This window comes from Rhinolophus sinicus, chromosome 13, assembly GCF_057876585.1.
Source record: "Rhinolophus sinicus isolate RSI-liver-muscle chromosome 13, RSI-T2T, whole genome shotgun sequence".
NCBI classification, from domain to species: domain Eukaryota; kingdom Metazoa; phylum Chordata; class Mammalia; order Chiroptera; family Rhinolophidae; genus Rhinolophus; species Rhinolophus sinicus.
In genome coordinates this window covers 42069874-42095791 of record NC_142513.1, presented here as the reverse complement: position 1 = coordinate 42095791, position 25918 = coordinate 42069874, and the positions used below count along the sequence as shown (strand labels likewise).

Below are 25918 nucleotides of genomic sequence, written 5' to 3'. Positions count from 1 at the left end.
TATCCAGTTGATTTTCTTCCAAAAGAGAAAGGTTCTTCCTTTATGCCTGAAGATTCATCTTTTCCCAAAAGGGAGGGGTTGTAGAATGTCATGGGACAAGAGGACATTAAGTGAAGGGGAGGTGTCGGGATGGTGAGGAGAGGACTCAGTCCTCAAAGGAATAAATCTTTCTCTGCACAACTCCAGATCCATTACTATATTAGCAATACTTCTTAGCTAACTCCTTTGACATATTGTGGGGCACCAACTTCTGCAATAAAACATGGTATTTTAGGAAATATGTCCTTTTGTTGTTCTCAGAAAAAAAGCAGTGAGAGCAAAAGAAAGGAACAATAAACAAACATTTTATGGAACAGCAATCATAGGTGATTTCATCTATTACTGAAACCTATTTAATATAACCTTCACAGTTTTACAGATGAGAAAACAGAGATTCTGAAAGGTGAAGTAAAATTTACCTCAAATATATAGTGATGGGAGAACTGACTTTGGGTGGTGAACACATAATGCGATATATAGATGATATATTATAGAATTGAACACTTGAAACCTATGTAGTTTTGTTGACCATTGTCACCCCAATAAATTTTAATTAGAAAAAATAAAATTTGCCACCAAATAACAAATGCTTAGTACAAAAAAAAAAAAAAAACCCAGTAATTTTTATGTTGGTTATATATTGAAATATTTTAATATACTGGGTTAAAGTATATTTTTATTTATTTTCACTTTTTTTTTAAATTTGTCTAATGTAGCCACTAGAGATTTATTTTTATTTTTATTGGAGAATATTGGGTAACAGTGTGTTTCTCCAGGGCCCATCAGCTCCAAGTCATTGTCCTTCAATCTAGTTGTGGAGGGCACAGCTTAGCTCCAAGTCCAATCGCCGTTTTCAATCTTCAGTTGCAGGGGGCACAGTCCACCATCCTATGTGGGAATCGAGCCGGCAACCCTGTTGTTCAGAGATCACGCTCTAACCAACTGAGCCATCTGGCCACCCCTAGAAAATTTTAAATTACATATGTGACTCAATTGTATTTCTACTGAACAGCATTGCTCTACATACTTCCACGTGAGTTTGAATTGTTTTGCAAGAAGCTTCTATTTATTACTTCAATAATTTTAATATTGAGCTGATATCTATAATTAATGTCTATGATATACAAATGAAAATATTTATATTCATTATGACCTGAGAAATTATAGTTTCTCTAAGGAAATTATTTTACTACTGTAGTAAGTATAGGAAAGAAACATCTTTTAATTTTACTTATTGCCACTTGAAACTTCCAAACTTTCTGATGTCTCTATAAAGAAAATGTATGCAAAACAAATATCCAGTTGAATAGTAAGTTTGTAAACTTTGTCTAGATAACCATCAGAATAGTCTAACAATGTAACAATAGTTTCATTAACAGTAACTACTTAAATACCCCTTAAATCCTGATTTATCAACTTTGTAGAGATGCAGGAAAGCAGTACATATAAACAATTTTGGGATCTCCTTCCCACTCCTTTTCAGAATATTTTTGTCACTTGAATTCACTGTCAATGTCGATCACACTTTAAATTCTCTTCTATTGTAACTATTAAATGAGATACACACCTAAAGCTCATGAATGTTCCTAGTACATTAGTAAAAGATTAATAAATGTTTGCAGGTTTTAGGATTTTAGCCTTATCTCCATATTACAAATGGAATATGTTCTAAAAAGTTCATTACTAAGTCAATTATTTAGAACCTGGCATGCATTTTCAGATAGATAGATGACAGATGAAAAGAAATATTCATATACATTCACATGCATATATATACACACATACACGATTTTAAATAATACATAAAGTAATACACATACATACAATTTTCAAGATCAGGATATAGATGCCAAGAATAAATTTATTCTCTCTGGTATCAGAGGGGCTCCCTTCCCAATTTTCTAAAGCACTTAGGATACTCTGAAGCATATAATAATCACTCGATAATCAATTCTTGGTTCATACAATTGTATGTGTTCATTCCAGGTCTTTTTGTTCTGGAGGTTTTTTATATGAAAAGGAGAAAACACAAGTAGGATAACATAATCTTTTTATATTACCGTGTTCCCCTGAAAATAAGACCTAGCTGGACAATCAGCTCTAATGTATCTTTTTGGGGCAGAAATTAACATAAAACCCAATCTTATTTTATTATAAGACCGGGTATAATATAAGATGGTCTTATACAAGACCGGGTCTTAGATTAACTTTTGCTCCAAAAGACGCATTAGAGCTGATTGTCCGACTAGATCTTATTTTCAGGGAAACAGGGTAGGTTGGTGCAAAAGTAATTGCGGTTTAAAAGGTTAAAAATAATTGCAAAAACCACAATTACTTTGCACCAACCTATTTAGAGAGTTTTATGGGAAGGGACTAAACTTATAATTTGGCATCAAAGGACTGAACAAGTACTAATACCTGCAAATTACAGTGACATATTTAGCCTCAGTATAAGAACTTTCTAATAGTTTAGACTGCAGAATAATGTGGCATTTATGAAGTCTTTGAAATGTATGCTGTTTTCATTCCTGGAATCAGCAGGCTACATACCTGGACGCTATTATTTTGCTCCCACCCCCAGAATTACCTTAATCGAGCTGATTTGGTGTTAGGTCTCAAGTTTTTGAGGAATGGCCACTATAATGAGCCAACTTTAGGAAATAACTTCATCTGCTATAAAACTATTGCGAAGTTTACATTCAGTCCTCACTATGTGAAGCCCCCCAACCCACCATGAGAAATTTCTTTTAGAGCCAAGTGTTAGGAAATGCTTCTTTCCCTGAGGAATCAGGGTTTTTTTTCCTTCCTAAAAATAAGGAAAGTGTTCAACAGTTTTCAATTGACCATTAGGAAGCTTAGAACTAATTTGAGGTTCATCTATAGCAATTTGGTAGGCTTTGTGGTCTGTATAGTTGATGTTTTGTTAACCCATATCTTAACTTCCTACTCTTTTAATAAAATCTTTATTTATGAGGTCCTGATTCTTACTAAATGTTTAATGTCCACACATATATTTATTTATAAACTGCTGTATATCCTTTATGGATCAAGTTAGAGGAAGAACAAATGTATAATTAAGCTATTCTTTTTTGCTTCACATATGCGTAATTATTTCCTCATGAGTCTCTATTTCAAAATATCTATGTGAGATACAACTTACTTGCTTGAACACAGGAAATGTGGCAGTTGCTACGTAGAAAACTAAAGACAATTCATGATTAGACTTTCTTAGGTATCGAAAGTGTTTGATTTTCATGAGTATTTATCTATATTCATTTATTGCCTGTGCAGTTCAAAGCAACCACATATGGCATATTGAATATTCAGAACGTTCTCCATTTCTCTTTTGAAACGGGTATAAGAATTGACACTCCAGTTTGTTCATTTAAGACCCATGACCAAATAATTTCTTTATGCCACATAATTTTTTTTTTTTTTTTTTTGTCATGAGCAAAGCACTTAAGCAACACTTGTACCTACTAAACATGGGTTTTCTGTTAAAATGATTTCAGAGGGCACTGGAAATCCCAGATTTCTTTTTGATCCTCTAGTGTCTTTAGAAAGCAATTCCTGAACCACATTTCCACCACCCTTTTAATCTCTGGAAACTGTTGATAAGAGCTGTATCAAGGCAGTCTGCCATCAATTATGTTCACAATGGTAGCTCAATCATATATGCATTATCACTGATTATCTAAAGAAATACTTCATTAAAGAGAATCAATTCTAGAAGAAATCATCATACATACCAGACTATTTATAGAAAAACAAAATTTAATATGTGTAATGATTTTTACTCAGATCTTTCAGAGTACTTTATAAGTTTATAATAGTAAACGTATGAAGTATATAATGAACATATTAAAACCATTACCTTGCAAAGTATTCCATTATCTAATTCCGAACAACTTATGCATAACATTCAACCTTAATATACCCTTCACAGTCCAAGATTTACTTATCTCATTAAAGAGTGAACTTTAAACAATCATAAATTCGATTTCAAATCTTTTTTTTTTACTGTGTAATTTTTAAAAATATTTCACACATTGAGGTTTTCCATTTATTCTTATGGTTAATTTTTTTAAACTTATTTTGGATATGTATGCTTCTTATTTTGGAAGAGATGATCTCCAAATGGTATATATTATTTCTTCTGTTAGATGATTACATATTTTTTAAGACAGATTGTATACCAATGATAAGCTGCTTTCATTCAAGCTGGTATTGATTTTCTCAAGCAATTCTTATTTCCCCAGCTTGATGTTTTTGGCTCAATTCTAATAGCTTGTAGCTTGTCGCACTTTTGTGAAATTTCCTTTATTTCTAAAAGCAAAAAACCAGTTTGAATTACTATTCCAGTATGACCCTTGCATAATTCCCTATACAGTGACAAGATCAAACTACCTTTGAAATTTAGAACTTCATTTTCAAGAATTTAATAAACACTCGATTTACTGATGAGTCAGATCCCATTATTAGTTTACTTCACAAACTGGATACTTGAAGGGCTAATTAGTAATTTTCAAGTCCATCTGACAGGTTTGTTGTGGTTTAAGACTCATTAGATTTTGTTTTTGTCTTTTTTTTAAGGAAACTTTATGAGGCAACTTTTATCAGTCATGTTCTCCTTATGACACTCAATGTCTGTATAAAGTGGACTAATGAAGTTATTTCATATTAAGCTTTTTAATGCAAAATATTGAATCAGTAATTAAATTGTTTAAAATCTACCACAACTGATATTCATTTATGAGGTGAACACTAACTAGCCAACTGTTTCAAACACAATTCTCAACCTGAAATGCAGACAGATACATACATATATCTGTCAAATATCTCAACATTAGCAGTACACAGTAGAATAAAGGACAAAATTGTGCAAATTATTCTTTATATTATTATCATAGTTATTTATTTTTAAATATATAATTTATTAATAAATGCAACAAATGATCCATTTATCAAAATGTCAAAAATTGGAGTTTCTCCTTTAAGTGATGAAGTGATGGCAATGAATAACCTAATTAACTGACTCAGGTGTAAAGACTGATACCTCCTTGATAATTACAAATTAATCTGTAAATGTAAGGTAATACATGGAACTTGTAGGAGAGGAAGAGGCTTTACATTAAATTAACTGAACCTCTTAGATTTGGAAAAATTTAGAGCATGTGAAAAATTTATAAATATATATATATATATATATATATATATATATATATATATATATATACATATATTTTTTTTTAAAGCTGTAATGTATGTATTCACTCTAATCAGGTATGTGTAGAGATATGGTAGAACCTTAAGAATGACTAGCTCCTCACACAAAATAATAGAAATACGGTTTTGCCTAAAATTCAAAGAATTGTTTTCCTATAAGTCATTTAATGACATTCCAAAACATGTGAAAAATGTCAAAGATATTGCTCAATGGAAATGCCATTATATTCTAAAAAGTTTTAAACTTTCTGTGTAAGCAAGAAAGATAATACAAGTAAACGTGTTCAGAAATAAAAAAAATTATTTCAATATTGCCATTGTTTTCCCATGTCATGTATTTTATTACTCTAAAAAACAATTTTCAAAACAGAAAAATTAAATTTCTAGTTCAAGCTCACAATCCTAGGGTGAGAGAGTTGTAACATAACAGGTAATTTTCATAGTTTTAGGCCTCTGCTATATAGCCTAATATTATTCTTTACCTTGACTGTAAAAACTAGTATTACATCTTGACTCTAGAAAGGGAAGCTTCTAGTTGCTTCTGTCTTATAGGAATCATTTAATTGGACCTCATTATTATGATGACTTCAACAATAATACTGTCTTTAATACCTACCATTCATTTTCACAGTGTACTAATCATGTTAATTTAAAATAAATTCATTGGTCCAAAATGAGAAAACTACTTTCAGTCTACAACATCTGAATCTCAGGAAAGGATGACTTCAGAGTTTTTTTAAATAGGAGTTCAGTTACAAGGAGAGAATTGCATTTTGTGAAGAAAATATAAAAGGATGACTGTGTCACACAGAAATAACAAAATCATATAAATAAAAGTATGAAATTATCATAAGAGAGTCAAAAATAATTGAAATGAAAAAACAAAAAGCTTTTAGGAGGAATAAAAAGACATGAGAACCAGATTTTAGGAACTGGTGAAATTAGCAAAAATTTAAAAAACAAACTTTCTTCTCTATAGCAGTTTTATTTCCTCTTTATAACCTTAAAATTTGCTACAAAACACTACTATCCTGACGTATTTTTTTATTCCTTCCCAAATGCAAAAATGACATTTTAAAGCTACGTCCACAAAATGAAGATTTTATTAATCAAATTATGCAACTATTTTAAACTAATCACAACTGCATCAAGTCTCTCATTTCATCAAGCAGAAAGTTGTATTTTCAAACACAGTTTGTTTTTATAAAGAAATTTGTTACACATTAGAAATCTGTTTGCCACCCTAGAAAAACGGTATTTCCCATAAGTACTGGCTGGATATGTTAGAAGGTTTCTCAACATCTCTCAGGCCCCTTTCTCTGAGTTTCTGTCTGACAACAGCAAATCCCAAATCTAGGGAAGGCTCCTACTTCAGAATTTTTCTGCCAAATATCTTTGGCCCTAAGGTTAACTAACACATCAGAAATTTTTAACAAATACCACATTTTCTGATTGAGAGCCAAGAAATTTTACTGAATCTCTTTGTCTAGGAAAATTTTCTGTATCTGCCACCGCCCATTTATTAAGTTTTCAAAGCTAAGTGTGCTATGTAAACTACAAAAGCCTAAACTATGAAAAAAGCAAGGTACCAAACCACGTAGAATATGCTACCCGTAGTGTGTAAAATGGTAGTATTCTTCCAGATGTATATCCATCCCAGAAGAAACAGGTAATGATGCCTCTGAGGAGGGAAATTGGGAGGATAGAAGATGGAATGGGAGGGACATCTCTTTTCTCTGTATTCTGTATTTCTTTTGGTAGTAGTAGTAGTTGCTTTTTATTTATTTATTTACGCATATTTATTTATTTATTTATTTATTTGCTAAGTGGCAGTACTGCTTTTAAGAAAACATTCCTTAGGAAAACATTTCCTGTGAAATCCAATTTAGTCAATAGTATAAATTTCCATACATAATTTAGGCAGACAATAATCAGATAAAATTAATTTAAATGTAATGAAAAGCTTTAATGAAATATCAGTTGAATTATTTTAATCTGTATCTGTACATAAATGTACATAGGCATCCTCCAGACTACATCTGTGTTCAGAATCATCTGCACACATCCAAATAGTGTTTCCAACATGGAAAAAGATAATTTTCAGAATGAAACCCAAATAATTGATAGGGAGAAATTGTTGAAGGTTGTGGATTTTTTTTTTTTTTCCAGAACTGCCCACCCACAGTGAAGGAGTACTATTTAGGGTATCAAGTTCCCAAGCAGTTAGAAAGTGACTCTCTGGAGAGCCTCCAGATATGATAAAATGCTATTTTATTTAAAGATGGGAGCCTTCTAGATGTAAATGCACCGGTAGCAGGACTAAATACAGTTGAAAAACAAAATAAGCAACGACTTGATGTGAACTGCTACCTCGAAGTTGTAAAAAAAAAAAAAATTATATGAGATGAAATGTATAGCCTGAAAACACAGTAAATAATAATAGTCTGGGGGGGAAAACTATATTTTTCAATTTGGATAACTAATTTTGAAATATGATAAACATATTTTCAATTTGGATAACTAATTGACATGAAGATTATGATAATGGGTTTCATTTCTGAAACATGTTTGAACTTGAAAAATGTAATGGTTTGTAAGTGACTTTTATATCCACAGATATTATAACAACTATTTTTACTTACCCTGTTATCTCTGAGGAAAGTTTGAAATGAAAGATTTTCTAGTATTTTTTTTATTTAAGCTAACACAAGTAAATAATACAATTTGAATTAACCCAAAACTTAGAAGCCAAACTACTGTTTTCAGGATTCCAGCAACTACTTAAATACATTTGTAAATGCTTCTTTGTGTATTACTAATATAAAAAAATAAGTAGGCAGTTCCAGTGCAGGTGAGAATGAAGAACTAACTAGCCCGCCTGTTTCAAGCTCAGGAAAGACCTGTAAAAGTAACATCATGTTAAAATTGTAGCAATACTAATCTTGCTAAGTCAATAAATGATGTTTGCAAACAATTCACATAATCTTGTTTTGTTCTTTTAGTATTCTAAAATTCAACTCTACACACTTGCCTTGTTGATACGTTCTTCCCATAGGTGACCATATTAGTCCCACCCCCACACCCCAAGGGTAGATTCTTTGCAAAAGTACACTGAAATGAACAAAACAATGGTTAAAACAATAAGAACAAAATCACGGAGGACATTCCAACCAAAGGACTGAAACCAAGCAGGAAATGGAATAGGTAACATTGTCTTGCCTTCAAGACATGTACTGTTAGGTTAAACTGAAATGACTTGTACACATCCTTTCCTTCTTTTTAAATAAAATCTTGCTTTAGAAAGCAGTTTCCTTGTTTTTCTTCTCTTGCCCAGTCTCCAGAAAAAGTTAAAAACTCTATCTTCATTTCCCCTTTATCATTTTTTTAACTGTTTGTTTTAAAATTTTAGTTAATATGCTTTGCACACTTCTTTTGTCTTATTCTTTGTCACGTTCAGCATTTGGTGGAGAGATCACAATGTCTAAATTCTTCTTGGCTATGCAGGTAAATTTGCAAATTGATAACATTTTTTATAAATCAATTTACCATTTTCACCTGATTTCTGCATCCACTTCATATTCCTTCCTTGAACAGATTATATTTTTCCAACAACAAAAGACCCATTTTGAACAACCAGAAATATCTGTATTTTCGGGTTTTTTTTTCCTTTCTCTTCTCTTTTACCATGGTTATGATAGAATAACTCCTAAATTGGATGAGAGAGAGAGAGAGAGAGAGGAGGAAAAGAAAGTGTAAAGAATTTTGCAGGTGCAAATTGAAAAGTAACATTCTAGCAAATAAAAATTACCCTCTTTCCCTTAACCAATCTCCATCCCCACAGAGTAAAAGCAGAATACTTACAGGTTAGCATCTGTGTATTTGTGAGTGTCTCTCTGCGTGAGTTTTCTATCTTCTTTGGATGTGGATACTTTGAGCTAATTTGGAAGTGCCCGTTTGGTTGCCCACAAAACGATGCTTAAGGGTCTAAAGATGCATAAATTAGGAACCCTACAATGGCAGAGGACGGTCATTGTACCTCTTCTCTTTATGCGCTCTTATGGTGGGACCCAAGAGCCGTTTCTTTCTTTCTTTTTTTTAACACTTTAGATGATCAAGCGAGTGAGGAGCTGGTAACTGGAGAGGAGGAAGCGAGCCCTGCACGCTCTCCCCCTTTACCCCCCAATTTAGCACCACATCTCCCCTCTACAATTATACTGGACTTTGTTACTAAGTCACTTTAGGAAAATGGGAGTTTGGATGGGGAGAAGCTCCGAGTCCTTCACTTGAAGCCTAGACGCGGCCTTGGAGTTTCTGTTTCTGGTGCTCGAGGATTGGGGTAACTGCCTCGGACAGAGGCAGGAAGGATGGAGAAAGCAAAGGCGGGGGGTGGGGTGTGATTGTTCAAAACAATCCAACTGCCCCCGTTACCATTTTTGCCTCCGTTATGGGGAGGAGGGCGAGAGAAAAAGAAGTCAATGACCATTGTTTGCTCGTTTAGGATGTTGCTCCGCCCCCCGAGTCTGTCGTAAACCTGGCGCCGGACTAAAACAAACCCCAGATCCACAGCCCTGGGGGCTCGCCGCGCCTCCGAGTCCTCCTCACAGGCGTTGCGGCCGCGGTCGAGGAGGCGGTGACGAGCGGCCGCCGCGTCCGGCCTGTGCCCGCCCCGGGCCCCCCTACCTGGCAGTCCGCCGCGCCATGTCGTTGAGCCCCAAGCACACGACGCCCTTCTCCGTGTCCGACATCCTGAGCCCCATCGAGGAGACCTACAAAAAGTTCGGCGGCGGCGCTATGGACGGCGCGCCGCCCGGCCTGGGGGCGTCCCTGGGCGCCGCCGCCGCCGCCGCTTACCGCGCGCCGCCGCCCGGCCCTTCCTCGCAGGGGGCGCCCGCGGCGGGCACGCAGCCGCCGCACACCATGGCGGGGCACAACGCGGCGGCGGCGGCGGCGGCGGCGGCGGCGGCGGCGGCGGCGGCGGCGGCCGCCACCTACCACATGCCCCCGGGCGTCTCGCAGTTCCCGCACAGCGCCATGGGCAGCTACTGCAACGGCGGCCTGGCCAACATGGGCGACCTGCCGGCCTACACAGACGGCATGCGGGGCGGCACGGCCGCCGCGGCCACCGGCTGGTACAGCGCCAACCCGGACCCGCGCTACTCCTCAAGTGAGCGGGGCCAGGAGCGCGGGGCCGAGGGCAGGAGGAACCCGAGGCTCCTCCCGTGACGGCGCGGGGGCGGCTTGCTGGAACCCCGTTTTGGGGCGCGCGCGGGGCGTCCTGGGACGCGACTGCGACTGGGTGGAGGGTCCCGGGTCCCGGGACCCGGCTGGGGGCGCGCGCGCAGTGCTGGGACCCGGCTGGGGGCGCGCGGTGGGGGTGCTGGAACCCAGCCGCGGTCCCGTCGGCGTCGCAGTCGCCTCGGTGTGAAGCAAACGGGGCGGCGGTGGTGCGAGCGGGCTCCCAGGAGGCTTGGCGTTCACCGGGTTTCCCCTTTGGGCTCCTTCCCAGTTTCCAGGTTCATGGGGCCGTCGGCGGGCGTCAACGTGGCCGGCATGGGGTCGCTGACCGGCATCGCGGACGCCGCGAAGTCGCTGGCGCCGTTGCACACGACGGCGGCGGCGCCGCGAAGAAAGCGCCGCGTGCTCTTCTCGCAAGCGCAGGTCTACGAGCTGGAGCGGCGCTTCAAGCAGCAGAAGTACCTGTCGGCGCCCGAGCGTGAGCACCTGGCCAGCATGATCCACCTGACGCCGACGCAGGTCAAGATCTGGTTCCAGAACCACCGCTACAAGATGAAGCGGCAGGCCAAGGACAAGGCGGCGCAGCAGCTGCAGCAGGAGGGTGGCCTGGCCCCGCCGCCGCCGCCGTCCCCGCGCCGAGTGGCCGTGCCGGTGCTGGTCAAGGACGGCAAGCCGTGCCAGAACGGCGCTGGCACGCCGACGCCCGGACAGGCCGGTCCGCAGCCGTCAGCCCCGACGCCCGCGCCCGAGCTCGAGGAGCTATCGCCCAGCCCGCCCGCGCTGCACGGTCCGGGGGGCGGACTGGCTGCCCTGGACGCAGCCGCTGGGGACTACGGCGGCGGCGTGCTCGGCGCCAACCTGCTCTATGGCAGGACGTGGTGACCGCGCGGATGCCCCGGGGCGGGGTCCTGCCTACCTACCGCCCGTAGGGTTTGCAAAAAACTGCCAGAGTAGATGGGGCAAACGTACCCAAGCTGACTGTTGTGTATACGGCGATCAAAACGAACGGGTCATGGAGAAGGGCAGGCTCTGAACCTCTTTACTGGGGGCGGTAGACAGCAACAGCCCCAGGACCGAACCATGTAACATCATGCCAGGCAGAAGGCTTTGAGGTGGTGATTTCCTTCTTCCAGAAGTTCCAAATTATGCGAAAAGCTAGCTAGCTAAGTCCCCATCTACCGGTACCAAGTTCCAAGCCAAAGCTCTCAGAGTTTTAAACGTTGGAAACTTTGTTGGTGTTTGTAGCTCTAAAAGTCAACCCAGCTTTAACAATGAATCTGTGAAAAGTGGAATTTATCTTGGGAGATTAATTTTCAAAGAGCCCCCCCTTAAGTGCAATTTCATTAATGTTTGATTGGAAGTAAATTGAATTGTAGCTGAAGATGGATCATGCACATAGCAACATTATTGCAGAGGAATTATTGCCATTTAGGTAATAAATATAATAAAAATAATCAAAACTGCTTATATGGATTGACATACCTTTTTAAATTTAATGCTGATTTTAAAATGTTTGATCGTTATTTGGCAAATGAGTGTTTGTATATTACCCTAAAAGAGGATACCCCCCCACCTCACCAAGCAGTTCATTATAAGAAGGGTTGTAAACTAATTTCTATAAGGAATCTGGTCTCCCAAATCAACTGATAAAATACACCCCGTCCTTCTGTAGACATGTTATTTACTCTTTCTAAAGTATTTACTTGTCTGATTTTGAATACCTTGATGATATACTAGAACGAGCAAGCAAAATTGCAAAAACTGACATCAATCTATATTTCAAAGCATGTCAGGAAGAAAGAATAAGGTGATTTATTGAATTGTAATCAGGATGTAAAGAATAAACTAAAATATAATTTTTCATCATATTTAGAACTTAATGGGGGCTGCACACCGATTTGTTGGTGTTTTATTGTACAAATAATGTATTTACTTTTTAATATGCCAATTTATATTTCCTATGTTTCAAATGGATATTTAAATATAACTTAAAAGAAACTTAAGTACTTTTTTTGTGAAAGTCAAGTGGTCATTTCTTTTTCACTAAGTTGTATAGATTTTGTTTTGGTTTGTTGTGACAATACAGCTCAGTTTACTCATGATTTGAAATAGCTGGCATTGGAGTAAAAATACTAAAAGCTAAAGAACGTGAATTTATAAAATTAATGAAAATTAAAGACATAACATGGGTAAAGCGTGATTTATATAAATGATCAAAAGTTGCCAGAGATCCTAAACCTCTTCTACTTTTGAAGTTTTAGAATTACAGTTTGAGGCTGAACCATTTTATTTTACTTACTTTTTGTTGGGTGTTTTTCTGAATGTGTAAAGTGAATCCTTAGGAAGGTGTTTTAGAAATTAAACTTTCATTTTCTCTAAACTGTATTTTATATAGTAAGTAACAATAAACTTCAGACACTTTCACAGAGGAAATAAAAACACTAAAGAAGCAAGGGAATCAACCTTAATTATTAAGGGGCTGTGAATGCATTTTTGAAAAATGAGAACTAATTTTTAAAACATTTTACATAAAAAATAATTTGACCTGAAAAGTTAGTATAAAATGGTGCAATACCTATAGAAAATTCTCCCAATTTGGGTTTTTGCATGTTAATGAATTGACTTTCAAAATTTTAACCAAGCAAGCATAACTATTACTGATGTGCCAAATTTCAAAATGCTTGTTTATATTGAATTAATTCCCTCATAGTGTACCAGAATTCTAAAATTTTATTCTAGAAAACATTCCAAAAATCTTTATAGTTTTATATGTATATACATACATATATATACACATATATATGTGTGTGTGTGTGTGTGTGTATATATATATATATATATATATATATATATATATATATATATATATTTATTTATTTTTTTTTTTTAACAGCCCAACACTCAACAAGAACAATAATAGCTTATGGACCAAGGGCTCCAAGTAACATAAGAAAATAAATCTTCATGAACAGTTTTTCCCTTTGTAATTATTTCCAGAACAAAGGATCCCTTAGACTAAGTAAACTATCAAAAAGATCATTAAGACGAAACAGCTTTCTTTATACACTATTTTCTGAAAGTATATTTGGTACAGGCATGTCTTTTTTCCTTTCAGCATTCTTTTAAGTAAAGGACCCAAGCCAGAAGTAATTGTTGCAGAGGGCTTAACATTCTATACCCAGAAATTACTGAGTTTATGTGTGCACATCCTGAAATTAGGATAAGGTTTAATTCTTGAAACATGAAAATAAAAAATTTACTATAGAAGTCCACATTCTGATTAATGCAAAACAAGAACTTTTTTTCTTCTTTTGCAATTAGTGTTTTGCAGATCTTTTGTAAAAACACAAATGGCCAGACTAGGTGAAACTCATTAACTGAAGAGGAGGATAAGTGTCTTCACAACCAAGAGGGAGGGCTGGCACAGGGTCTGAGTGGAACAAAGCCCCCTCAAAGTTTAGCAGAGGCCACAGCCAAACTCGGTTTCAGAAATGCTAACTGCAGATGTAACATTTTCCTAAATGTTTTCGGGTTTTATCAGTCTAACTTATCCTTTCCAATTGAGACACAGAAACCAAAATCCAGAATCAAAGTTGCAGAGAGGAATGACAGGGATTACAGGTACTTTTCTGTAATCTGTTGGGGTGTAGATTAAAGTGATGTATGTGTGAGTGTGCAATGTTGAAGAACACAGGAAGGGTGTTTTGTATATGGAAGGGTGGGGGTGTAACCCAGTTGTCTTCTATTTAAGGCTTTGCTTAGAACTAAAAAGCTAATGGTCAGAACAAGTAGTCAGACTTATCAACAGATGTTGTGTTCAAACTCCATTCTGCTAGAGACTGTTTAAATTTAAAGCAAATCAGAGACTCAATCCTGTTTACTAAATGCCAAGCACCTTCCAAACACTTGCTTTGTTAGTTCCATTGAATACTGATGAGTTAGAAAGACTCTTACAATAAATTTGTGAATCATAATCACATAAAAACCCATTGATTGCGTTTTTAGATATGAATTTGTACATAAGAGAAAACAATGAATTATAGTGGCAATATAAATTTCAGATGTAGTTCAAAGTATGAATGATATTGACCAAATACTTAACGTTAACACTAACGTGTGGATAAAACCCTGTACGCTGATCATTTCACGGCTACTTGCCATGCCCAAAACCAGCAAGACAGGGAACTAGGATACATTTTATTAAAAAACTTTTACTGCTAGAATTGATGAGCATCTGGAGATTCAAAAACTATACTCAGACTATTCACATTTAGTCAGTGACTCCATCCCTCCAGTAAATATTGAGATAAATTTATGATTTCAAGATCACTTGCATTTTATTATTTTTAAGTTAGGAGGTAGTGGAATCTTCTGGGAGTGGTATTTTTGGTTTCATTTGTTTTTGCTTTAGAAGTTTACCTCCAATTGAATGAAATGCTTTTTATTTCAGTTTTATTTTAAATTCCATGTAACCTCCTTTCAGTAATTGTTTGGATGACTTCTAATAAGAGTTTAACCACAAATTCGCCTAACTAAGTTGTGCAAACTATTTTGTAATAGTGAATGGCATCATTCCCATGTTACACAAATCAAAGCATGTTGTCTCTTGGCCCTCATTCCATCAATGCGGTAATGGGGGAACAAGCAGCACAAGCATTCATTCAACTTAACCCTGAGTAGTAGGATGTTATTTTATTGTTATTTTATTAGTTTGTTGACTTTTTTTTTCTGGTTAGAATTAGTAGAGCTGTCAATCGTCAGGAATTGTCTGGCATCTCAGCTCCACGACTTCAGGGTGGGCAGGAAGAGTCGTCCGACGAGCACGATGGAGCCAGGCAGTCACACTCTGCCGGCTGGGAATGGGAAATCTTAGTAGACTCTCCGGAGAATGTCTACATTTTAGATCTTTAAGCATAACTAAATTCGTTTACGTCCAGGCTCAGAACTTAAAAGAGCAGCCTCAGAAGACAGAACATTTCCGCTCTTCCCTTACAGTTTCGGTGCCTTGGTGCAGGGAGTTGAGATGATGAAACTGGGCAGGTTGAGAAGCTGCGGCACCGCGTCCGGGGAACCGAGGGATGACGCTGCAATGTTCCGGCTTGCACACGACCACCCAAGGAGCCGGAGGTCGGAGCTTTCCCGCGCCCATCCTGCTCGACGCCCGCAGCTCGCAAGGCTCCGGGGCGGTCAAGCGGTGGGGGCTGTGACGGGACTCGCGGAGCGCGGGCCGCGCCCGGCAGCAGACGCGCGAGGAGCTGGAGCCCCGGCGCAGGGTACGCCCCACGTGCACCGAAGGCCTAGCGCTTCCGGGCTCTGCGGGACGGTGACCGGCAGTTGGCTGGGCCCGCGGACCCAGAACCTTACCTCTGAAAAGCAGCACGTAAGTCCCCGCCGCGCCAGGCCCGAGGCTCCCGGGCATCGCCACTACCAAGCCCCCTCTGCGAAGTCGCCGCGCCCCGGGGCCCGACTAGGTAGCGGTGAGCCCGACCTCCAATGCGCCCCAAGGAAAACGCAAGCTCGGGACCCCCAGCCCCACCCCAGCCTGTCCCCGACGTGCCGCGTCATCGCGCAAAAGTTAACCTACCCGTCTTTATCCCCAATTTGCCTAAGGCTAAATGGCAATCTAATAGTCATCTGTAGATGACTTTGCACTTTAACGTGCATTATCTCATTTGATCTTTAAAGAAAAGACAACTGCTCATTAAGAGCCCTTAGCACCACAATAAAATCCTGCTGTTTCCAGGTTCTAAGATTTTTTAAAGATTAATCTTTAATACGAGACCCTCAAAAACTTTGCCCTACTTAAAGATAACATAATACAGTTATTTTAAATTGGCCCCTTAACTATTTAATCTGAATATAGAGGAGTATTTGTAGCCTTGAACATTCCACTTAAAGTTCTAAAAATCTTTTGCTTGTTGAAATAACAGGACATTTCTGGAACACTCAGACATGCGGACAAGTTGGAAAGAGATGGAGGTAGAATAGAGAGAGATGGAAGCAAGGGTGAAGGAACGGAGGCCCAGAAGTAAGGGTTCAGCTAGCTGGCAGATGTCCTTTAGAGCACACCACCTGTTAGAGGGAATCCAGCTGTCTTAATTTTTCCATCAGGATTTTTGTTTAGGCTTCTTCAAAACACTTTAAACATCAATTTTCAAATTCAATTTGAACAGTTACATGTAATTGTGAAAAAAAGCCAAGTCAAAACGGAAATATTTTACAGACACACTCATGACAGCTTAAAACAAAACTAAAGGTCTGACAAAATACAGGTTCTGTAGAAGTGTGCGCTTTGGGTACCTAAGAAGCTATACACAGTTAAGATATTTATATGGGCTTTGGAGTTTGCAGTACTTGATTAGGTGGCAATATACATTTTTAATATTTTGGAAGATAAATTAGAAAAATTTAGCAGAAGGCATTATCAGTTTAATGTTATTGTGAAGATAACATGTAATGGTTGTGTAATTCCCAGTGGAGACTGTCTTAATAAAGGACCCTGCTCTATTCACCCATTACCAGCAATGAACCTAATAGCTTCAAAATACCTTCCTATTTAAGGTTAAGGTGGGATCCCCCACCCCCACATATACTATTATTAACAAGTGTGCTTTACTTGAATATTAAAGCAAAAATGTCCTAAGTCAAAAGGTCAAAGAGAAATCTTATTTTATAGTCTTAGGCTAGAATAGAAAGAAGGAAACAAAGCAGCAAGAGTCTTTATATGTGTGTCTACATTTGTTGTGGTAATCAAATGAAAATGCATATGGAAGTGGTGTGTGTGAACTCCAAGCATAAATTTAAGGAATTATAGTGTGCTTAGTAGCAATGAAAAAAATGAGTACAAATTGGAATCTGTTATGAAACAATGCAAAACATATGCTAAGGAACTATGAATTCAACTTTTCTTAATAATTTTTTAAAAAGTCCTTAAAACTGGAGCAGGAGTCTACATGAAATTTGTAAAATGTAAATAATTTATTCTCACAAATAAATAAAAGTTAGCCAAATCAGTAGCTGACATACATACTAACATATGGGTTGGCTGGGTTATCTTGCTGAGCATATTCTCTTAACATCTACTTATTCACTGATTTTCTTTTGACATCTATTTGTAGAAATGAATTGTTTCCTGAAAAATTGATTAAAAAACCCAACATGTTTGGCCAAGATTTTCAAAGTTGAAATACTGTAAAAGAAGAACACAAGAGACCATAGTTTTAAGTTGTTGTTTTTTTAATAAAGTCCAGAAATTTCCATTAAGACAAGTACATTAATGAAATGTTTCCAAAGAAATACTGAACAATATACTCTAGTTGGCTGAAGGTTTCAGCTCAAGAGTTCATACCTAATTCTTGTGCATTAAAAATCAGCATGGATCTTAGATGATCTAGAATACACTGTGTTTTGAAATCCACAGCTGGTTTGATTTTCAACCATAATGAAAAACCAGTATTCCTATTCCATCAAAGTGTTTTACAAGCAATAATAAATTCAGATCCACTGTATTATGCAACACACATCTTTGGAAAGCAACATAAAACAGTGAGATCATATCAGTAGAAATATACACAGTTAAAAGAAATACACAAAGTACTGTAGTTTTCTTAAAAACTACTACTTGAGAAAGAAATCTTTCCACAAATAGCATAAAATTGTAGAATGATGAAAGGATTTGGGAAATTTTTACAAAAGCCTAATTCCAACTGTATCTTCCTGAGGGTGGTGGCAAAGGGTATTTCCTTCCTTCTCTGGGATATCCCTGAAAATAAGCAAAAGAAAGACTTTATTTTCTGGATTAATACCCCTGCAAAGAAATTAATTTTACATCTCTAGAGGAAAACACACCATAAAGAAGGTAAATATGTCTTAAAGGTGTATCACATGAAACATCTCCATAAATACATAGATGCTTTTGGTCTGCAGCTTTATATGTACAAAACCTGTTGCAAAGTGAGACGTTAGTACAAGTGCTACTACTGACAACTAACAAAACAGCCTTAACAAACAATTAAGAAGTTTCTTAACATGAACACAAATGAACTGTAGTTAGGTGTTTTGTGTAAAACACTTGCGGGTCTCAATCATCTCTATCAACCCCAGCAATAATTCAATCCATATTGTAATAAGGTGCCCACATTATCTTTAGACATATTACACTATGAAAGTCAGTTTGCTTAACCAACGCAGAGCTTGCTAAGTCAGTAAAGGCCTACTTAACTATTAATTTTAGGGATTTTTTGTTTGTTTGTTTAGCTATAAATAGTACAGCATTAAGTAGCACATTAGGTTATTACATATCAATTACTGGTGACATTCATAACATGTCCTAGTATACTTGCAAATAACATTTCTGTACAACGTAAGAGAAATGTAACATTTCTTCCATCTCAATACTGTTTCTAGGCCTCCAGGATTCTGAAATGGACCCTGTCCCTGCCCCCTTGGTGTCACTCAGAGCAGTACAGTAAATTATAATATGAATATGTGTAGACCATTCAAGGACACAATGTAGGCTAAGGCCTTGTTTAGTCATATAAACTTCACTAAAGATATAGTGAAGTCATAATCATACTGTTTTTTAACAATGAACTACTACAACAGTGCTTCAAAAATTGCGATTTAATAAAAATCAGTGGAAAAGAGACTGAGAAAAAAATGTATTTCCAAAAGATCCTAAAAGAATTATAAATTTACCAATTGGTTTTTATCTCCTAAGTGAATAAGAATTTCACCTCCTGTAACAGCAGAGAGCTTCTTCAAAGGGAAGAGCTCCTCTGAAGGAGGAAGGAAAGATGATGATGAACTGGGGTCAGAAATACTGAAGTCCCAGCTCTGCTGCCGAACTGCAAATGTTTTAGGGTTTTAGTTCCTGACTGTGAAAATGAGGTGACTGAACTAAACAATCTCTGAGATGTCTTCTAGTTATAAGTATATCCTCATTTCAATAATACTCATTATTTAGATTGCCTAGTATCATCCACTCTAGTAACATAAAGTCTTAATCTGATAGTTAAAGAGTTCTTGGGCTGATAGTATTCAGGCCTGCAGGCAACACCAGGTAAGCAATTTAAAACCAGTTCATAGCACTGCAGGTACCAAACTCCACAAACACCACACACTCTGCATCACAGCATTCCGATCCTGTTCTCTGGCAAGGATTTTGATTAAAAGGCATATAAATACGGAACAGGGTGTCAAATGTCTGAGGGACAAACAGAATGAAGCAAACAGACCTCAGTCTTACATACTGCTAAAACCGGATGCTATAAAGAGAAGGAATGAAGCTTACATCAAACTAAATTTGTCTAGGAATTATTATACTCATTCAATGTTCAGCTGTTTAAATTTGGTAGAAAAACATGTAGAAAATTTTTTGATGAAGGAGAGATTTCTTTCCATAAGAGAGATCAGATGAATCAAGACAGGAGACTTCTCATTATATGCAGATGACATGATACTACCGTGGTTCCCTGAAAATAAGACCTAACTGGAAAATAAGCCCTAGCATGATTTTTCAGGATGACATCCCCTGAACATAAGCAAGCCCTAATGCGTTTTTTGGAGCAAAAATTAATATAAGACCTGGTCTTATTTTCGGGGAAACCCGGTATATAGAGAGAACCCCAAAGACTCCACCAAAAAACTATTAGAACTGATAAATTAATTTAGTACAGTAGCAGAGTACAAAATTAATATTCAGAAATCAATTGCACTTGTATACACCAATAATAAACTGTCAAAAGGAGAAATTAAGAAAACAGTCTCATTTACAGTTGCTTCAAAAACTATAAAATACTTAGGAATAAATTTAACCAAAGAAGTAAAAGATCTGTACTCAGAAAATTATAAGACACTGACGTGAAAAATTAAAGAAGATACATATAAATGGAAACACATACCATGCTCATGGATAGGAAGAACTAATATAGTTAAAATGTCCATACTGCCTAAGGCAAAATATAGATTCAACGCAATTCCTATCAAACTACCAAGTACATTTTTCACAGAAATAGAACATATAATCCTAAAATTTATATGGAACCATAAAAGACCTCGAATAGCCACAGTAATCTTGAGAAATAAGAACAAAGTGGGAGATATCACAATACCTGACATCAAATCATACTACAAGCCTACAGTAATCAAAACAGCTTGGTACTGGCATAAAAACAGACACATAGATCAATGGAACAGAATAGAGAGCCCAGAAATAAATCCATGCCTATATGTCATTTAATCTACGACAGTGGAAGCAAGAATTTACAATGGGGTAAAGACAGTCTACTCAAGACAGTCTACTCAATAAATAGTGCTGGGAAAATGGACAGACACATGCAAAAAAATGAAGCTGTATCACCTCCTTACACCATATACAAGAATAAATTCAAAATGGATTAAAGACTTAAATGTAAGATCTGAAACCATAAAACTCCTAGAAGAAAATATAGGAAGTAAATTTGCAGACATTACCCTTTGTAATATTTTTACTGAGATAGCCCCTTGGTAAGTGAAAAAATAAACATATGGTATTACATCAAACTAAAGGTTTTTCACAGCAAAGGAAACCATCAATAAAACAAAAACACATCCTACTGAGGGGAAGAAGATAATTGTCAATGATACATCTGATAAGGGGTTAATATCCAAAATTTATAAAAAACTCATTCAATTCAACACCAAAAAAACAAACAACTCAATTAAAAAATGGGCAGAGGACATGAAGAGACATTTCTCTAAAGAGGACATGCAGATGGCCAACATACATATGAAAAAATGCTCAACCTCACTAATCATTAGAGAAATGCAAATAAAAACCACAATGAGATACCACCTCACTCCAGTCAGAATGGCTATCATCAATAAATCAACAAACAACAAATGCTGGCGAGGATGTGCAGAAAGGGATCGCTGGTGCTGGTAGGATTGCAGATTGGTGCAGCCACTATGGAAATCAGTATGGCGGTATCTCAAAAAACTGGAAATGAAACTACCTTCCGACTCAGAATTCCACCCTTAGGTATCTATCCAGAGAAATCCAAAACACTAATTAGAAAAAAAATATGGACCCCTGTCTATTGCAGCACAATTCACAATAGCCAAGACATGGAAACAACCAAAATGCTCATCAGTAGATGACTGGATTAAGAAACTGTGGTACATTTATACAATGGAGTATTACTCGGCCATAAAGAATGAAATTAAATCTTAGAATTTGCAACAATATGGATGGAACTAGAGAACATTATGCTAAGTGAAATAAGTCAGACGGAGAAAGACAAATACCTTATGATCTCACTTATATGTAGAATCTAAGAATAGAATAAACGTACAAACTAATCAGAAACAGTCTCAGAGATATAGAGAAAAAACTGTGGGTTGCTAGATGAGAGGGGGTAGGGATGAGGGAGAAGGTGAGGGGATTAGAAAGCACAATTGGCAATCACAAGATTGCCACGGGGATAAGAAAGACAGTTTGGGGAATATAATCAATAATGTTGCAAAGATTTTTTAGGGTACCCGATGGACACATGTCTTATTAGGGAGACCACTTTATGGCCGGCGTAGGTACTGGACCACTGTAGTGTACACCTGAAGTTGAATAATAATGAATGTCAACTATAATTATATATATGTGGTCAGGATATGGAGTACAGCATAAGGATAGAGTCAGTGGAACTGTAACAACTACATATGATGTCAGAATGGTAGTAGATTGGGGGGGGTTATCACTTTGTGAGGATGTCTAACTATTACATTGTTTTGTACACCTGAAACTAACAAAAAAATTAAAATTAAAATAAAATAAAAAAGGACAGGAGACTTCTAAGATGAATAAAGCTAACAACTGAAAAGGTAGATTCCTGCTTTCAGCTTCTAGGAAATTATCATATATTATGTGAGATCTAGTTCATATTAAAATAAAAAGCAATGTCCTTAAAGGATAAACAATGTGTTCTGGTGACTGACCACATTCGTGCTAAATACCACTGAGTGCTGTTACTAAAAGGGCTTTTGGTCTGGAAATTCTTCAGCATCTTCAATGTATATAACCTATTTAATGAAGCAGATATTTACCCCATCGATACACATTTTTCTTCTCTCTATCGTTCCAATTTTAGTATATGTGCTGCTGAAGCGAGCACCGATATACACTTTTAATGAGGGACCAATGTTTAGCTGAGCTACCAATCAATAGCTTATCCAGAAATATTTTTCAGAAGTATGGAGTCCTGAGAGGCATGGTTAAGTACAAAGTGAGCAGTACGCTTTTCATCCTACAGCCCACAGAGCATCACCTGTCTCCCTCCACGATCATCACGTCTGGGTGGGTACCCGCCGGGTCCGGCTAGCATCTGATACTGGTTTGGCTGGAAGGCTGCATTTTGGGTTTGGAGCATCCGGTTCCATGGCAGCAGAGGTTCAGCCCCAACGCCTCTGTGGAAAAGCATCATGTATGCATTACAAGTCAGGCATCTTATACAGCCAAAAGCCTAAAACTGGCAGGTATCAACTCAATTTTAGGACAATTTTGCTGTATTTGTCATATGGGATATATAGTATCAGAGTGGCCTTTATGTCCCGCATATCACGCATAATCTGTTTCATGACGTATGAGCATTTATTAAATAGGGTGTTTAAAACGCAATTTAGAAAAGTCTGACTTAAAAAAATATTTTGTTCATTTTTCAACTGCGAAATTTCCTTTTTAGTCACATAAAGATTTAGACCCAAGACCTCCAAGTTGCCTACATTTAAGATGCTATCCAAAGAGTAAACATGTGCAAGACAAGAGGAGGAGGCTTTATTTTAAAAAATGTCCAGACTCGTTCTTGGAGTCCATTCTTTCTAGTTAATTGCAGGTTGCAAATGAATTCTTACTGCTGAGTATTTTGAATCTAGGGTAGGGGACTTCGCTGTTTTTTCCCATCCATTATTCTGCTCAATATGTCAGAAGGTCTGATCGGGAAGAAACCTTTTCAAGTTCTATTGATGCAGCTTTCAATTGACCATGGTGACCTAGCAACATGAGCACTAATTGGCATGGGCTGACTGGCATTTGGTGTACAGTTTACATGGGAACACAGATTCAACAGCTATTATAACCCAGTTTGCCAGCCCACATTACTAGTCAAAAGAAATGTTTTAATTGTCTTCAAGTGCCTATTTTAACTTTGCAGATACAAAGCAACAGGTATGATGTATAGAAATCATAACGTAATTTAAAACTGTCACATAAACAACATAGCAAAGATATATCTTCTAAAGGCAATCACCATTTACAATATACCTTTCTCCTTGATGCATTTTCCTCAACTTCAATTTTATAGAACAGTCAGTACAAATGATAAACGGAAAAAAATTCTCCAGTATATTTTAACATTAGAAGCTTTGGGACTATTAAAAATGTTAGGGGGAATTACAATAAAACTTTAAATTTGATACAGCATTGACTAGCTGGTATTAGTTATATATGTATCGGCGTATGAATTTCACTTTCTAGGTCTTAGGGGGGCAAAGCCCAAAGTTGGGCTCATTGGGTAATGCATTCTTCTCAGTTATTCAAGCCAAATCCATTCTCTCTACCCCCCGCTCTTCTCCTTTCATTTGGAACTTTTTGTTTTTTTAAATACCAAAGATGATTATTTTTCTGTGATGGCTTGAAGAACAGCTCTCTGAAGCTCTCTAGAAAGGCCAATGCTATTCGTCAGTTCATGGTGAAATTAGAGCTCTAATAATATAATTTGCTGTACGTAAATCAATAAAATAAAAAAATAAATCTATATTTCAGAAAGAATATGCATATACTCAGAACTTTTCATTATTTTCCAGGCTATTAACACAAATATATTTTAGCAGGAATGCCTGATCTGTTTAGCAATAACAGCTCTGTGCACAAAGTCAGGAATGGTCGGTCTCTTCTGGTCACTGAAGAGTAAGGGTTAAGGTGTGTGCTGTGACCAAAGAGGTTCATTAAAACTGGGCCACTAATGCAAAACCCACATGCCAAAAATGCAACTCACACATTGCAACTCATGTATTAACTGTGATCAATTTTTCTTTTCAATTTTATAATGATAAAACTCACTCAACTGAGTTATAGGAAAATCTGCTAAGTATGGATAATATACATTATAAATGTAATTTTATAATATTTTATGTCCTAGAATTAGGTTAGGAATAAAGCCACAGTTTAAAAACACAAAGTTCTCCTTTTTGTTTGAAGTTATTACTTAAAATGTTTTCAACAGATAATTTTCATTAAATAATTTAATTAAAATTAAACAGAAAGAACAAAGTAAGAGGGGCATATACTTTTTTTCCCCCTTTACTGGCAGAAAGGCCTTTGTTTTCCACAAGTCGATCAGATTTCTATACTTATTAATTTGTAAATGCAAACTGAAATTTGCCTTGGAAAATACATTTTAAATCTGGGAAAGAGGAATTGAGGTTAACACATTTTAACTTTTTTAAAATCAGTAGCCATCGATTGAGGCAAATCATCTGAGGCATTTGGCATCATGGATGGCAACAATATTCTTCAGTTTCTAAATTACTGTTTTGGAAAGTAGCTGGCAATATGAAGTTACTACTACCAATCTAGATGTTTTTAATTTATAATATGGCAAATCAGAATTTTTAAAGATTTTTCAATGCTAACTGAGTGTAACACCCAGTAAGTTAAAAATGAAATAGCCACCATGAATATGGCCAGAAAAGAGAAGCCTCCACTGGCAAGAACACAAATCATGGGACAGCGCTCAAGTGATGCAGAGAATTCAAATGTTGGACTTCTGTGCGTAACATTAGCACTAGGTTGTCTTTGTGTGGAGAAGCAAGGGGGAGGTGTTCCTGTTGTATTTTTAAGTTAAATAAATACATGAATTATATATACTATCTCAAAGTAGGAAATAATTTAAGAAACAGTGTAATTTAGAAAAAAGGTACACTCAAAATTTTTTTTGCTAAAGGATTCTCAACCAATCATTCTAAATTGTACAGTGGAAAAGTATTGAACTGAGGAGCAGTAATACCTGGTTCTGGTTAGAATCCTACTACTTACTAGTTGTGACATCTCAGCAAAGTCAAAGGGACTAAGATGGTTAGAATGAAAAGTGTACAGAAATGAGTGATGTACTGTATTTGCTAAGAGGCTAATGGAGAAATTTAGGATGGCTAAACTGAAACTTTGTTTTCTTTATGAATAAGTGGTGTATTTTTTAAATGACCATGATTTAAGACATATTACAGTATTCTACTATGCACACATTGAACTTTTGTTTTAAAGCATGACTTTAAATTTCTGACTAAAACTAAACCAAAAATCTCCCACAAAACTTGTTCCTAATTAGCTGGGTTCACAAAGTCAGTCAGGATAATACCAATACTTGGCCAGGGCAGAAGAACAAAGAAACGA

At 37.2% G+C, this 25918-nt stretch overlaps 2 protein-coding genes and 1 long non-coding RNA gene across 4 annotated transcripts in view; 1 reads left to right on the top strand and 2 right to left on the bottom strand.

The window, feature by feature from the left end:
* Positions 1–707: 707 nt before the first annotated feature.
* On the bottom strand, positions 708–9921 carry LOC141568131 (uncharacterized). The gene is made up of 3 exons (XR_012491159.2): positions 9127–9921; positions 8812–8971; positions 708–1000 (listed from the first exon to the last, which is right to left on the bottom strand). It is a non-coding gene; the product is annotated as an uncharacterized LOC141568131 (long non-coding RNA).
* Positions 9849–13101, top strand: NKX2-4 (NK2 homeobox 4). Its single transcript, XM_019717478.3, has 2 exons — positions 9849–10429; positions 10772–13101. The coding sequence occupies exons 1-2, from the start codon at positions 9964–9966 to the stop codon at positions 11380–11382; spliced, it is 1077 nt and encodes a 358-aa protein (XP_019573037.3). The 5' UTR covers positions 9849–9963; the 3' UTR covers positions 11383–13101.
* Positions 13102–17718: 4617 nt separating this feature from the next.
* The window catches only part of XRN2 (5'-3' exoribonuclease 2), an 85794-nt gene continuing 77594 nt past the window's right edge, over positions 17719–25918 (bottom strand). For both annotated transcript variants that reach the window (XM_019717479.3, XM_074318004.2), the window contains 2 exons: positions 22800–22938; positions 17719–18262 (listed from right to left, as the gene is read on the bottom strand). In XM_019717479.3, the coding sequence (XP_019573038.3) occupies positions 18197–18262; positions 22800–22938 (205 nt within the window). In that variant the 3' untranslated portion in view covers positions 17719–18196. The remainder of the gene's footprint in view (positions 18263–22799; positions 22939–25918) is intronic.

What these genes read in the sequence shown, in the direction of transcription:
- NKX2-4 (XM_019717478.3), top strand. Translation starts at nt 9,964, where the DNA reads ATGTCGTTGAGCCCCAAGCACACGACGCCCTTCTCCGTGTCCGACATC. An exon ending in GGACCCGCGCTACTCCTCAA is followed by an intron (nt 10,430 to 10,771) that starts GTGAGCGGGGCC and finishes GCTCCTTCCCAG; the next exon opens with TTTCCAGGTTCATGGGGCCG.